The sequence below is a fragment of the Cryptomeria japonica genome, chromosome 4 (assembly GCF_030272615.1).
Source record: "Cryptomeria japonica chromosome 4, Sugi_1.0, whole genome shotgun sequence".
NCBI lineage: Eukaryota > Viridiplantae > Streptophyta > Pinopsida > Cupressales > Cupressaceae > Cryptomeria > Cryptomeria japonica.
In genome coordinates, this window is record NC_081408.1 from 675678264 (window position 1) to 675695671 (window position 17408).

General features: G+C 31.5%; 1 protein-coding gene across 1 annotated transcript in view; it reads left to right on the forward strand.

Moving 5' to 3' along the window:
* The first annotated feature begins 711 nt into the window (after positions 1 to 711).
* LOC131046869 (cycloartenol-C-24-methyltransferase) overlaps positions 712 to 17408 on the forward strand; it is a 71508-nt gene continuing 54811 nt past the window's right edge. Inside the window, exons 1-3 of the mRNA XM_057980680.2 lie at positions 712 to 789; positions 884 to 970; positions 1367 to 1433. Of these exons, the coding sequence (XP_057836663.1) occupies positions 885 to 970; positions 1367 to 1433 (153 nt within the window). The 5' untranslated portion in view covers positions 712 to 789; position 884. The remainder of the gene's footprint in view (positions 790 to 883; positions 971 to 1366; positions 1434 to 17408) is intronic.

The following is a 17408-nucleotide window of genomic DNA, read 5'->3' on the forward strand; positions in this document are numbered from 1 at the left end:
CACCTCATTGGCAACCACTTTTCTCCTCACCTAAGCTAGGATTAGTGGGGGTGATGGTGTGTTAATCCTCCTTAGGTTGCCTAGGTGTCATCTATCTTTTGTGGTAATGTATTTAGGGTGGTAAGTAGGACATCTCTCCTATGTATGTACCTCCTTCATATCTCACTCAATACCTGAATCTTCTCTCTCATTTGTTGTTTTCACTTGCCTATTGTTCTTATAAATTCTCACATTTTGAATGGGCACATAAAAACTTGGATGTGCAATTGAGAATTTACACATGATAGAGTTAATTCCTCACTTGTGTTAAACCCCACAAAGATGTGAAGTCAACGAATTTTGACAACAATCAAAGACAATAAGAAATCATAAAGAAATTTTAAAAGTCATTTCCATGATTGAATAATAAATAAGAGCACTTTTATAAACCACTTATTATTAAAACAAAACTTTATAAAATAATAATTTTTACAATTGTAAACTTAATTATATTGATTTTTTTAATTTTAAAATAAAAGAGATATTAGAATATTGAAACTATCATCTAACAGGTTGACCTTAAATGGAACACTAAATGAAATATTAAATGTACATTAAATGAAAGTCTTCTTATCATTATTATCATCTTATCGTGCATGATTGTCGCCCGTCACGTGGTGGGCCGATTTCACACGTCCAACTTGCTTCTTTTTTATTATATTATTTTGGGCTCTCTATATTACACTCATTCACCGCTTTCTTCATCACAGCGATTCCTTCCTTTACGCAGTTTGAAGCTCACATATTCAGGTATTTCTTCATTTATGTGTAAGAGGAGGATATATTTTTGCTAAATTTGAAGATGGGAATAATATTTATAAGAAAAAAATCTGGTATATTTCAGGATGGCGAAGGGAGCAGGAGCTAAAGATCTGGTGTCTGGAATGGGAGGAAGCATTGACAAATCTCAAATGCTTTCTGCTGTTCAAGAGTAAGCTTTTCGATGTTCTATTTAATTTTTATCTGTTTAGTTGATTCATGAGAAGGGGTTGTTGTGTCAGTGTTATCGGTCATGTTAAAAAGTTTATCAGACATAAAAAAAATTTAAGTAAATAAATATTTATAGTATGATATCTTTCATTATCCCATATCTATGAATCATGTGCTTTCACTAGATAAATCGAAACGATATAATTACACAAATGAATGGTGACACAAAACACAAACTGTATTGCTACTAGGCAAAGTGTCTTAGCCATAGATGGAAATTCGAGGATAACTTTGTTCTTTGTACTTATAATGAAAGTGACTTTTATGTTATTTTGTTGTGAATCTCAATGTATGTGTTTTGTGAATTTTTTATTGAATTTCTTATAATGGTTTGCAGGTATGAAAAGTATCACATGTATGAGGGTGGCGATGCTGTGATGAGAAAAGAGAACTGTGTAAATATGGTACACGTTTTATATAATTTGATTGTTTGTTATCTCTTTAATTTATTTTTAACTTCAAAGTTAATTTTAATATTAATGTTGATGCTTATATTTGAATTTTGATATAGATTTTGCATTCTAAATTTATAAAAATTATGTTATGGGAAAGAAACAAGAATTATAAAATGTATCTTTGAAATTGAAGTAAAATAACATGTATGTATGTAAATATATATGTGTGCATGTACGTACAACATATACATATGCGTGTGTATACATACATACATGCATGCATGCACATATATACACATATATGTATATACATACACACAAATGTATGTATTTATATATAAATATATATGTATATGTATGTATATAGACATATATGTACATGCATGTACATCCATGTACATTCATATGTATATGTATATGTATATGTATGTACATATATATACATATGTATGTATGCATGTGTGTATGCACATACATATACATATACATATATAAGGGCTATGAAATCAAATTAACAATTACAAGAAATATGTCTTTTTCTTTTTGTTAGTGTATTATATTACTTTAACTTTTTAATAAGCATTACCATATTCAATGTGGTTTATATGAGACATCAAAATTATATGATTGTGTTATTGTTGACCTATAACTAGTTAGAGGAGTAACTATGTACCTTGAGAAGAAATTTTAATAATGGGTTCTCTCCCAAAAATCATTAAAGAATGAAGATTTGGATGAAATTCAAAAGCAAACAATTCTTGTATAAGGGAGTAGAACATAGAATAAAATCTACCATGTTGGCAAGAAACAAGTTGGAGGTATCCAACCTTCAGAAAGTGATTTGATTAAATAGTATCATTGTGAAATAATGTTGAATGATAAGAAATAAAGACCTTAATCATATCAAACTGTGGTATATATCTTTTCAAAAGAGATAAAAAACTTGTATTAATAAAATGCACAATCTGCATTTTTTTTAAAGAATATAAAAAATGAATTTATAACCAAATTAAAATCTTTAAGTAAAATCTATATCAAAACTTGAATCTTCAAATTGTATCAAAATAAAAGAATGTTCAATCTAATGAATTTCTTTGAACGAACTACCAAGAATAAAAATTCAAAATTGTGAAATTGAGTGAAGTTGATACTTTCAAAAGATTGACAATCAACTTTAACAAATAGTAGCATATTTAAAGTAGAAGTAAAGGTAAAGAAAAATTGGGGTGTTAAGAAATTTATGACAATGTTGATGATGTTGAAAGAATTGAAAGAAATAGCCATGAAAAAAGATAATAAAAAATGGTTTGGGCACTTAAAAGAACTCACATTGTCAAACACTTGCATGTCATAGAGGTACATGAATCTAGTCTCACATCTTTAATATTTTGGGTTTTGTTGTTCCTTATTTTAGAGTTTTTGGTGTTGTTTCACTTTTATATAGAGAAATTTTTTATTTGCAATTTGGTTTTATTAGTTAATGTTGTTTTTATTTTTTTGTTTTTTTTAATATTAATTTTAATTTTATCAATTTGTGTGTTATATTGTTGGTTTAAAAGGTTTTAGGAATATAGGTCTTCAAATAAATATCATTAAAGTGTTTAGAAGGTTAGAGATTCTTGAGGTTAGATTATAATTGGATGAATTAGAAGGTAAACGAAAGAACATAGTAAATAATGCTAGGGTATTAGATCCCATGGGGAGGTTTATAGAAGCACTGGATAAACAAAGCTCCAAAATAAATATAGATGTAAACAATAAAAATTGAAACATAAAAAAGAGTGTAAAACACAAAGATTCTCAATCTCAAATACAAATCCAAATGCAAAATTCAAATCGAGTGTATTGAAGCAATTTACTCTAAATTGATGTGTATGCTCAACTTAGTAACATAACCTTAACTATTTAAGTAAAGAAAGTGATAGAGCTATTTTACATGAAGATTTATAGTTACAAATGATGAGTGAAGGGATGAATTTATAGAATTTTGAAAGATCAAAGATGGTGGAGATTTGAACAAGGATTAGGAGATAACACAACTAGCTAGAGAGTCAAATCGAAGAAGTGAATGAGTGGGCTGAAATTAATAAGAAAAGTTTTCATTTTAAACTCATGATAAGATAATAATGGATTTTTTTAATTCATTAAATAGAAAAATCAATGAAGAAGGTGCTAAATTGAAGAAAGAATTAACTCATCAGATGATAATGATGGATTATGTTAATTTATTTAAAATGAATAATTAGTTCATATTAATTAAATAATAAAATATTATTTAATTAAATATTATTTAATTAAATATTATTTAATTAAATATTATTTAATTAAATAATAAAATATTATTTAATTAAATAATATATAATAATAAATAATATGATGATAATAAATGGTAATAATAGTGTGATACTGAATAATAATAATAGAATAATAATGTGAATAATCTGTAATGATAAGATGATAATTAATAAGAGTTTATAGGAATAATTTTAGTGTCTATATTTTGCCTCTTTTTGAGACACAGTTTGAAGTAACAAATGTTATTTCAAGTAAAGAAAACTAGCTAATAAAAAAAATTAGAAGAGATGTAAAAAATGATATGTCTCAATCAAGTGAAAAAAATCATGGATGAATGATGCCCCTTTGAGAGGTTATTTGTATAAAAATTAGACAAATCAATATTGCCTCTAATTAAGATGTGAAAAAACTAAAGAGATGGATGAGGATCATGTATGGTTTGGTGAAGGATATATCCCATTAAGAAAAGTGGTGGATGAAATTCATAATAGGACAATTATATATTATTGAGCTTGATTTGGAGTTTAGAGGCTTTCTTTTGGTTAAAAGTGTATGTTTCAAGTATGTTGTTTGAAGGTTTGAAATCACATGCTAATCTTTGGTTTTTGTGTTTGTATTTATTAATGGAATTGCAGGAAATACATTAAACTTGTTTATTGTGAAAGTATCCTAGTCACTAAGTGAATCAAAAGGTGTAAACCAAGATCTATTCCAAATTAGGATGTAGTCATTTACCCTCAATCTATAAGAAGACACAAAATAAAATGAATGAAAGCATAAACTAATGAAGTGGAATAAGATGAAGGGTGAAAATGCACCCAAAAGATGATAGATTTTGATTTATTACCCATGGAACTTAAAAACAAGTTATACTAGATAGTAATTGTTTGAGGTACCATCAAAGGTGGTTTTCACTAGAAGATTATTTTTTATATTTACTTTTTTTTTTTCTTAATATTTTTAAATTTTGATTCTTTTATTTGTCAAACATGACACTTGCTTGTTGGGTTTTTATCATGGTAACTACCCCAAAGTGACATAGGAGTGGTTTTAACCAAAGGACAATTGTTCTCTTTACTTTATTTAATTATTTTTTTGATAAAATGGAGAGTGTATAATATATTAATAATAGGGAAAGCACATGAGAGAAATACATAGAAGTAGAGGTTGCACAAAATATGGGAGCAAGGCTCAACCATTGAGGCAACAAAAATTAACTAGACAAGAGGATTACTAATCTAGCACCCCTAGATTTGAACTAATAGAGACTAAGGCCCAAAGAACTGAAATAACCCAACACTAGCTAATTGGACAAAGAAACGCAACATAACAAAATATTGAAGAGAAGCACCAAAAGTAACCAAACAAGGAGAGGGAGGTACTGTCATAGAAGGCCATTAATTGAATGTGATCATGATTGTGGTAAGTCTTGTAAATAAATCCAAAATCTTTTGCTTGTGTCCTTCCACGAAGAAATCCTCATTATTTATATAGAAGATGTTTACGGGCACATAATCATCATAGATTACATAAGATTTGAAGAGGTTCCATGCCTCCTTCATTTAATATTCTTTTCCCTCCCTTGAAAGATCAAATACTTCACCTAAAGAGCTTGACGTCATAGGGTGATCCCATAATATTGGGTTACACTTTTTGGTACAACCTGTTTTTTGCTGAAATCATACATTTTTTAGAAAATATAGTGATTTAAGGCTTGGGAGGTCCCATTTAAAGTAATTAATTGAAGAGAGTTAGATCAAAGCCTCTTAGATAAAAATCCCTTAGATAGAACCTCTCTACTCTTAAATCATACCTACAATGGAGTCTCCTTCGCACCTATAAAAATGTCGATAAAAAACCACTTTTACGTTAGCTTTTGAGGGGTCAAATGAATTCAGTTAGAATTTTTGTTTTTTAAGTATGTAGTCCTTATTATAAGCTTTCTAAATAGTATAATTTTTAATATATTTAATATAATTAATATTTTTATGTTTTTATTTTTTATGAATGTAGGTTTTTCATCGAACATTAAGGATTGTGTTTCACACATGTGGAAAATTTGAAAAATATAGAAAAAAAATTGTAAAAAATATCTTTTCCCTAGGCATTGATATCCACGTTTCAACACAAAAATAAGAAGTTAATTCAAATGCATACAAAAAAATTTATGCATTACGGAATACACCTTTGTCCAAATTACAATTACACTCACTTGAAAAATTAATTAAAAAAATATATGCAAAAACTTTTATGAAAAATATCCATGCACTAGATATTGGTGTGACAAATCTATATTTTAAAAATTAGAATTTCCTTCTTGCTATAGAAAATGTTATGCATTACAGAATAAATGTCACTTCTAAAAAATGTTAATTACTTTAAATATTAAGTTATTAAAAGTTTCATAACAATATGGACAATTCATTTCTAATTATTTTAAAAGATATATGTTTAGAATCTATATGAAAACTCTCACAAATTAGTAGTTAACTTCATCTTCAAATTCTTAATGGTTTAGTTGCTATAAGTGTTAGAAAGAAAATATTTGGGGCAAAATGTTGATTTTAATGTCAGGTCTGACCAAAAAGTGTAACCTAGTATTATGGGATCACCCCACCGTATTAGAATCAATACCACCCAAAGCTTGTGTTACATTTGGCCAACATTGAATAGCCACCAATTTGCTACCCACTATGCAAACCTAGTTTGGGAATGTGATTGTTTGCAATAATAGGGTGAAGAAAAGCTCAAAAACCTAACCATCATGAACATGAGAACCACCACCACCAGTGTTGTGCTTGAGGATGAGGGATATTGCATCCTAAATTGTTTCATCCTTAGAATGGAAGAGTCGATGGCATTACTATTCCAATGTCTCATTGTCATATTTGCATGGCACACCAAAGTATGTTGTCATTTCAAAGAGAGTAATATTTCTACCAATAGATACACAATGAAGCCCAAAATGGAAGCAAAAAAGAGAAATTTGAGATACTTGAAAGTGCCTACCTATTTGAAAGCCATTTAGGACCTTAGAAAGAAGCAAAATGTGAGGCACATGATCCTTGATCATGAGAGGATCTAATGAAGGCATGCAAGAATACAACATATCTAATCAACTCCAACTTGCATTAGGAAAATCTTAGGAGGACTGTGCAAAGAATGATATGATTCTTTGACTAGACCACATGCAAAATATGCATCCAACAAATGCACCAATCCAACCCCCTAGTCAAAGACTTTGAAAACACAAATGCTCGAAAGTTGCAAGGAACAGAGGACTAAAACCTCTGACATAGCTACAGTCCGCACAAAGGAGAAAATTTTGAACAACAACACCCCACTTGAAAGGGTCACAAAATGCATAATGGTCCAAAGCCGATCAACATGCAAGTCATTGAGTAGAAAGAAGAGACCACCTATATAGACCATGTGTTTCATAAGCATAAAGGCAACAAAGGGAAACATGTGATCCCATAACTACATTTGAGAAAATATTGAACCAACAACTAGGGAGTAGCCCCTATTTGCCAACACATTTGCAACCTTGTTTGCTTTGTTGAAGCAATGTAGGAGATGATAATAGTTGAAATATGGCAAACAATCCCAAGCTTCTTGAAGGATGTAATTAATTTTCCAATTTGGAGCTTCCCTTCTCCTAAATTTTGAGATAATAATCTAGGAGTCCCCTTCAATGGTTAGTTGTCTCACCTTTAACTTCACTGCTAGTTTGAGGCTCGCTACTAGAGCCCTTGCTTTAGCTATGTTGTTCATGTCATTTGGTTCTTTAACAACGAGAGTTGCTACAACCATCCCCATAGAATCTCTAAGAGTACAATCCACCCTTGAAATACCAAGGTTTCCTCTTAAATCCCCATCAAAGTTCAATTTGACAAAGTTTTTATCAAGGGATTTCCATTTGATTCCTTTCCAGTTAACACTCTTAGGAATATTGTTTAACATACTCCCTTTGAACAAGAGAGATACGAGTTTCCATTCTAAGATGATTTTATCATCCTTGGATAAATAAAAAGAGTCAATTCTTTAATGTTTAATAGTATATGCATTTACTGATTCTAATATTTGATTTTTCAATGTTTGTGAGAATAGTTTCCAGGGTATTTTTCTTATTCCTAAATATGTGCTTATTTCTTTCCCACCAAATGTTCTAGATCAAGATAGTTGGGGAAACCTTCCAAATTACAAAAAAAAGAAAAAGTTTTGGTAGAGAAGAGGATGGGATTCAAATACTTTTGGCAAATATGAATGAGGTGATGTGCACTCTAATGCAATTTTCCTTGCAACCATAACCAACATGACCTTGAGAAGGGACAATTCAAAAGTAAGTGATTTCTAGTTTAGATTCTAAATCACATAGCACACAATTGAATATAGGAGCAATCCCTAGAAGATAAAGTCTACCACTGGTTAATATTTGGGATTTTAATGCTAACCAAGGAAAAGAACCCTCCTTTGGAAGACCTACATCAAACTAGTAGAAGGAAAAACATTTTACCTTTGCAACTGGTCTAGGATCCCTAATAATATTATACCCTTGTTTGACTGAATAATTGCTCAAGGGAGAAGGAGATAAAATAAGAGTCTTGGGAGTCTTTAAAGTGCAAAAATCTCTAATTGAGTTCTATGAGAGGAAAAATTTAGGCATTTAATAAATTCCATAAATCCCACATCAATGAAGGTATAAAAAGAAAACATAAACAAGGAAATAAGATAAGCAAATGAAAGCCATCCTTCATATGCTCAAAAATATCCCCTCCATTGTCCTTCTTACTTCTCTAATCAAATGGTATGTGGCTTTCAAACTCCAAACTACAAATGTGTTGAAAGAAAGGGCAAGAAGATTTGAAGATTTGAAGTAAATTTGGCAGCATATAGTTACTCAAAATGTGGATAAAAATATTGATAAAGGAGCTCAATTTATAGAAAATCGACCATAAAAATGGCATGAGAGAATCAAGAAAAATTGATTCAAAAATGGCAAATTGAATAACAAATTTCTATGCCAAAAGATGACAAATTGAGAGCAATTTGTTCTCATCAATTATGACAAAATGGAGAGGAAAATGTGTCATTTGATTTGTGACAAATTAGGCACAAAAAGAGCTCATAAACTTATGACAAATTGGGAGGGAAAATAGCTTTTCAATTATGACAATTTGAGCACAAAAAGGGGAGCTAATTAGTGGATAAATTAAGGAGAAAAGTTAGGAGAGAAAAAGGTGAGAGAAATTAATAATTCTTTCATTTATTAATTTCTTTCACAAAAAGGGACTTAATTAGCCAATTAAACAATTAATTTAATTGTGACACATAGGATAAATGAATAAATCCACTTAACCTAAGAAAAATGTTAGAAATGATTAATCACTAAAGAATTATTAAACCCTAGGAGATAGAAAAGAAATGAATTAGGTCAAGATTAGGTCATGGTGTAATAAACACATGATCACAATTGTGATCCAACAAGAACTTAAAATTGATTGAATTGATAATGACAAACACCAATGACAAATTGGTCAAAAATGATAAAGGAACTTGATTTGATAAACTGACAAATTGACAAGGGATCAATGATGAATTGACCCAAATTGACAAGGATTGGTGATTGATTGAGATCGATGACAAATCGATCAAAGATTGACAAAAGGTCAATTTGATGAAAATTGATTTGATAAAGATTGACAAAGATCAATGATGAATTGATCAAAATTGACAAAGAGGTTGATAACTGAAGATTGCAAATTGATTCAAATTGATAAGTGATTGAAGGACGATACTGCAAATGATAGAGATTTAGGACAAAACCCAAATTGACAACGATTAGAGTTACAACGATGTCCAATTGATATGATAGGTTGATGACAGTCACTAATTTAGAGCCAAAGTTGATATTGACAAGACCTAACTCAAACGCAAGGAATTGAAATCGAATAGGAAAAAAATGCATAAGAATGACACAATGTCAACAAATGATCAGATCAAATGCAAACTATAAAGGAAAATATTAGTAAATGTGAAAACCCTAAAAGAAGGTCACACAGACATGTTAAAGTATGACACTGCGAGAATTGATCATTTGTAGATGCCTATAAGTTCACTTTGTAGAGTTCTTCTTTGATATGCATGAATATGAGAGGTGGAGAGGTCTTTCCAATCTGTTGATCTCATCCCATTACATTCTTTAATGAAGAAATAATCACTCACTTTGTCACCCCATGCTTCTTTGAGGTGAGATTTTGATTGTGATAATGATTACAAATTGTTTAGAGGAGACCCATTCCAAGAGTCCTCCCAAAAAGAGGCCTTTCTGTTGGCAATATTCAAGGAATTGATTATGTGTTGCATTGATGTTTTGTCATTGATGGCAAAACCAGTTGTTTTGGTTGCTTTACCAGCACCCTTCTGGTCTCAGTAGGTTGTTTGGTTTATGGTTGGATATGATATGGTATTCTCCGGTATGTTTGGCTATGGAATTGGCTTACTCATGTTCATATTCAGTCAGATGGTTTTGGTCTGGTGATCAGATATTATCCAGTATACTAGCAAGCTTGGTCTGTGGTTTTGGCGATGATTTCACTAACAAAGCTTTGTTGAAGATCCTTTATCAATAGCATAAGTGGTGTTGGTGTGGCTTCCGGTATGGATTCGGGATGCTGATGATGATCATGTTCGAAACTTGGTTGATTGGGATCATTGCTTTAGCGTGTGTGGACCTAAATTGGGTCCCAGTTTATCTAGGTTATGGACTGACATAATGTAACGTGTGGATTGGACCTCTCAACGTGTTTCCTAGATGTCTTATGATTTGGATATTGTTTGTTTAGTCTAAGGCCAACATGTTTTTTAATTATATAATTGGTTTATTTTCTGGTGGTTGACCTTATTATTTGTAGTCGAGGGTTTATATATATGATGTCAGATTTCATTGTAGTTCAAATGTGAGATATGCATGAGGATGTGTATGGGCAAATAATGTAATAATCATTCAGGCAGAGGATTTGGTCGATCATAGGTGACCAAATTGGGTTGGTAAGTGAGGTTTAATACCTTCGGTATTGAGCTTAACCGAACCTGTACTCAGGCATATGAGATGTTATCTTTGCAGTTCATTCATTCTTCTGGATTGTAGTCTGGATTTCTTATGTCGTCAGTGAGGCTCCTTTTGTGATGAGCAGTGCACTCTAGGTTGTTGGTCTTCCTGCATGTGCATACCCCTCAATTGTATTTCATATACTTACTGTAGAAGTATTATCTGACTGTGGGTAGGCTTCCCTGATAGTTCTGATACTTAATGTTAAGTACAAATGCTAAGCTAATAAGATGAGAGGGGGGGGTGAATCATACAAACTTAATCTTCCATAAAAACAACAGATTCAACCTCGGTAACATATGCTTCAGCAATATAACCAAAACTGCTAAACATGCAAACTCATAAGCATATAAACATCATAACACTCATAACACCAGATTTAACGTGGAAACCCAAATAGGGAAAAACCACTCTGGGATTTCTAACCCACTAATCTTCTAGAGTATGCTCGGTTAAAAGCAAATCTTGTTAAAGATTACAAACACATTGCTAAATGTGACCCGATTAAGGGATTTCCCTCAGATCTATTAGGATCTTCACCTTGTTAGAAGTGACCTTGTTAAAGGATTTCAAACACTCAATCAGAATGTCACCTTGCTAGAGGATTTTTTGTCACTTTACAAAATAATCTATCTGCAACTTCACATCTAAAATGCTAAAGCAGATTCTTATTTGCTCAATACAATCTAGACATAGAACTAATCTTGTCCTTCTACTGGGCTCTATACTCTGTTATTCAAACACGTCTTCAAGCTTCTGTGCTCGGTAATCACTATGTAGCATCCCTGTGCATACACTTGCTCGCATACATTGTTTATCAATAGTTTCTTATTTATAAACAATTTGCCAACCACTTAATCTCCTTGATCACATATCCCATGATCAATCATAGCCATCAAATCTTCAAACTTGACCAGGTTCAATGTATCCTTCGATCTGAAAACATTTTACCCCACCTTGGAACTTGCATACATTTCTTGGAACTTGTGCTAGGGAATTGCGGTTCAATCTGAGTTGTAGATCTTCCTGCCGATTTTCCTTTGCCATGGATTCTTTAACAAACTTCATTCACGGCATACCAATCATTTAATCATAACCAGCTCATCAGCTTCCTTCATTAAATAATGCTTTTATTCATTCAATGCATTTTGTTATTACTCGGTTGCAACTCGATAAATACTAAACTTCACTCGGTAGACATACCGCCTTCATTAACCGATAGCAATAACCTTAGGGTTTACCAACTAGGTTCCTTAGGGTTTACCGACTAGGTTCTTTGCTCGATAACATAGTATAGTATTAACCTTACAATCAATAACATATGTAGGATATCAAAACAATCTAAACATCATGATCTCATCATTGTCTAACTCGGTAATAGTTGCCCATTGAATAACTTATTCCTCCCCTTATTCATCACATTCTTTATGTGTCTTTTACCGACATCTTTATACTCATCAAATCATACTTCTTAAGATATGGCAACATCATACTGAATTAGAAAATCAATTTCTTGACATCAATGACAAAATAATAATATTAAGACAGTAAACATCCTTAAACAGTTATATCCATAACCATCAACAACCTTCTCAATATCCTTATTGAAATGCCAACAATCTCTCTTGTCTTTTATAATGCCAACATTCCCACCATGTTTTTTCCCTTTACCAGGTTTTCCACGTACAAATATGGGTGTCATGTGTTATGAGTGGATGGTAATTGTTCTATGACTTATGCTCTTGCTTAATTTCTATATCTGTTATTTCGGTGTTTGGTTTATGCATTCCGATATTGGTCTTTTAGGTTCTGGTATTAAATATTAAATGCTTAAAGTTTCGGTAATCTGGTGACAACTTATTCACCCTCCCCCCCCCCCCCCCTCTCAGTTGTCTTCCAGTTATTTGAACTATCTAACATTGAGATCAACAATCTCACAAACAATTTCTATTAGAAGCATCATCTCTGGGGACCAAAATAATATTAGCTAAGTATTCATAATGCTAACTATTTTGCACATATCTACAAGGGATCCAATTCTATCCATAGCATCTACTCCTTTATTATTGACTTCAAGTACCCTTTCAAATTGGATGGAGGTGAAATATTCCTTAAAATTGTCTATCATGTATTTGTAGGAAAATAGTTTATTATCTTTGGATTGACAATTTCATTATTAACTTGGTTGATAATGAGCTATGAATCTCCATATACTAGGAGATGTTGGATACTCCATTGTATTGCTATTGTGAGATCCATTATTAAAGCCTCATATCATACCATGTTGTTTGTACACATGAAAACCAATCTAAATGCTTTTGGGATGAAATCTACTCAAGGAGTGCAAAATAAAATTCCTACACAAGGCCTTTTGTTTGTAAAAGAACCATCAAAATATAATTTATGGGATATTGAATCATCTAGTGTGAAGATAGACTCATCAAGAAGGTCTATGATTAAAGTATGATTATCTATTAATAAAACTTTTGTTAGTTAATCAATCATGACTTGTATTTTTGTTACTCTTATGTCCATAATATTCTATGTCAAATTCACTAACCAATATGAACCATTTTTCCATATGACTTGTGAGAGATGCTTTGGATAACAAATATTTTAGTGGGTCAATTTTTGGGATGAGCTTGATTTTATGAATTATCATGTAGTGTCAAAGTTTTGAAGAATTAAAAACAATAGCTAAATATACATGTTCAATTGTGTAGAGTATGAAAAATAAAATTCTACAAAAAGATAACAATCCTTTGATAGTTCAATTTTCAACTTTACACTCAACTAAACCAAAGGTCACACTAGCTTCTATTCTATCTTATTTTAACACAAGATTACAATTTTGAAAAGGAACCCTTTTTAATTATTATTATAACATGAATACACAACTATACTAACAAAATTAAATTAAAATGACTTTGTAAACAGAATTCAAAGGCAATAGAGAACATGATCTGAGAACCTGGGTCAACTCTCTACTATAGATGTGAGCACAATGAGAAAAATTCAGCATGGCGTGCTATCATTTCATATGGATAGAAAACTATATTTATTCAGAAAATGATACTAGGACATTATACTAGTCAACTAGGACATTATACTAGCAAAATCCTAGAAGTGTTATCTCCAATGGTCAGCTAAGTCATGTATTTTTGTGAGATTTTAGCATGTAGTGTGGATGTTTGTATGTAGTTATTTTGTCTAGGAAGAATCGGACTCAAAGGAAAAGGATTGGTCTAATCTTGTCATAAAGAAGGATTTTATTAAAATTATTGTTCAATTCCAAAAAAATGTATTTTGTTGAGCTAAGGGGAAGTTTATGTGATGTGAAATTTCAAGGTATGCAATTTGTGACACTACAAATGGGTGTATAGTTAATCATATATCCCACTAATGCCATTGACTTAGAAAATAACACTTTCATGACCTTCAATCCCATAATGTGTGTGAAGTGTCCCCAAGGCAACTAATATGAAAAAATGTGCAATAGAAATGGTTTTCCCTAAATGAAAACCACAATCATTGGAGGTGATGCAAGATATTTTTTTTTTTATCAAAATCTTTTTGATAGGAATTATCTCAGTGAAAAACATTATATTTCAACTAGAAGTGAGAGAATGGTTGACACTTATCTAGTAGTTGTACAATCAACCTTTTGATTGCCTAAAGTTTTCCTTGAGCGTTGTGTAATTGTTTGAGAGTTTGTGGAAGAGGCATCTCTAGGATGGCAATGACTTCGGTAGGATCAACCTCAATGCCTCATCTATAGACAACGAAGCCTAGAAATTTTATAGATGTGACACCAAAGACACATTTCTTAGGATTGAGTTGTAGTTTTTATTCAATCACGTATTCAAATAATCACTCAATAATATATTGGATTCTCTTATCTTATTTTTAACTTGTCTAGGAGATCATCCACATAGTCTTCTACAATATCATCCAACATGTCATGAAAGATGACTATCATTTCTCACTGATAGGTAACTCTTGCATAAATTTAAGCCCAAACAGCTTGACTTGATAACATAAGATGCCTCAAGGAGTTGTAAAAATTGTTTTGTATTCATCTTTGAGGGTCATATAAATATTATTATATTCCTAAAAATTAAGTTATAAGGGATAAAATTATATGCCATATTGTGGGGTCAATAATGATTTTTATGTTTGAAAATGGAAATTCATTCTTAGAACATGTCCTATTTAGATCCTTGAAGTCTTTGCATATGTTGATTCCTGTGTTGATAGGAATAATGTTAAAGATCCATTATGGACAATCAATAGGTCATTTAAATCTAGCTTCTAGTTTCTTAAGTTCTTCTTTTACTATTAGAGCTACTAGTGGATGCATTTTATGAAGTTTTTTCTTGAGTAATTTGTGTTAGGAAAATCACATAGAATTATCAATATATTTCCTACATAACCCATGAGAGAAAAACATGCATACAAGCTTATAGAAAACTATATGAAAAGATCAAATACATTACAAGCTAACACAAGATATACCCTCTCAAAACACTCATAGAGATGAGAATTCAACCTCCAAAAGCATCTATGCTTGATGTATTATTCAACAATCTAATATTACAATACACTTACAAAGTCTCCATGAACACTTATAAATATCAAGCCTCTACTATGCATCCTCCATGTGTCCAAGCATGAAACCACACATCTTGTGCCATGCTTCACATATGCACTCATCAAAAGAAAACTCAATACAATGATAGCCTGGCCAAAACCCAAACTAGCCAACCTACAAAAAAGCCTGACATTATACTAACCCAAGGCACCAATTCATAGAATATTTGGTGTGAGAAAACCACTATAGATTATCAAAACAAAAGGAAAATACCTCCTTCAAAACCATACAACCCTAGGTTAGTGGAAAACCTATAAACCTAGTAAAAAATAATTAATTTTTACATAGCATTCACATGGGAACCTAGCCCATAGCTAATCAGAATTGTTCAAGCTCGAATGTTCCACAAATCATTGATGTCTCCAATAGATAACATGCACAACATGCAAACCTGGGCACTCCACTCAAGGAGACATGCAAATGACATATGTCAACATGCATGTACATGCAATTCCACTTGTACCTCACTCCCAAGGTGGATGATTGAATAGAATACTTATTTATTATGATTTATCCTCATTACCATTGACTATGTACATCTTGTATGAATACAATTACAACATGTCATAAATAATTACAAATAAATATGTCTCTATCATATTCCTAGACATCCAAGTACACCTTCCAAGGAAAATGAAGATACGTGAAATTTACATAAGATTGGAATTTGGGTGCACCACTAGATTTTGCAAAGAAAGTAAGGGTATAGACCTAGCATATCTACATAGGACCAAAAAAAATTGTGTATAGCCCTCTTATGGATGTTTATAATGTTTTTTTTATTTTTTTGTTGACAAATTGGTCACAGTATAGGTGATTCTTAGATAACTTCCAATACCCAAGTTTACCTCCTATGATTCTTCTCCTAAGAATGTTGATTCGATCATGCCATTGTGAAGATCTTTGAGAAAGCCCAAGTTCCTCATTTATTGATGTCTCGAAGAAGTTTTCATTAGAATAAATGTCATTTTTATTATTATTTTTCTTTATTATTTGATAATCCTTAGAGATATTTTCACTAAGGAATTTAGATTTTTTAATGTTTTTTATTATTATCATTTTTAAATAATTTTTTTGATTAAGGATAAGTTGTTGCATCAAGATACATGTCAAAACCTTTTTTATGGTCACTAAATGGACTATCCTCACAGCTTCATCATTTTCAAATGTGTCTACACGTATGTGATTTTGTTGGTCCTAACCAATGAGTTATAGATGGATGAGTGAAAGGTCAATGGAAGGTGTAGTGATGGGGTAATGGTGCGAATTTTTAGGTAATGAAACAGATGATGAAATAAATAAAGGATTCTTTGAAGTCTTACATTTTGACACATTTAACAATGGGAAAAGCTCATATTGCAACGTTAGAGGTGTCATAGTTAATCACAAGATTCTTTAATTAATGACATGTATCCTAAGACAAATGTACATACAGTAGTTAAATTTTATGGTTAGTGGCTCAATAATACCTTGTTGGTATAGTCCCAATCATTTTCCTTTATAGTCATATTCTAACATATTCTCAGTGCTTTGGGATAGGTTTCTTAAACAAAGAATGGTGCATATACTTCATCTTTGTATAAGAAAGATATTTTGTTATCATCTATGATATCATTGTCAAGGAAGTCATTTTGGACAAATTTTATTGTTCCATGCTATCAATGAGTTTTTCTATAGGACCGTAGGGAAAGAGAGATGTAGCCCACGTGGAAGGAATTGTGTACCTCATATTCTTCATACCCCTTATCTATATTCTTGACCTTGATTTGGGAAGTGAGATGGAAGATGTTGATTCCAAAGTGATGGATAAATGTAGGATGAATATGGTGACAATGGAGAAGGAATGACACCATTTGCACTAGGAAAATGATGGTATTTATTGTGAGGTCCTTCCAACATTTTGTAGTATTAAAATAGATAAGGATTG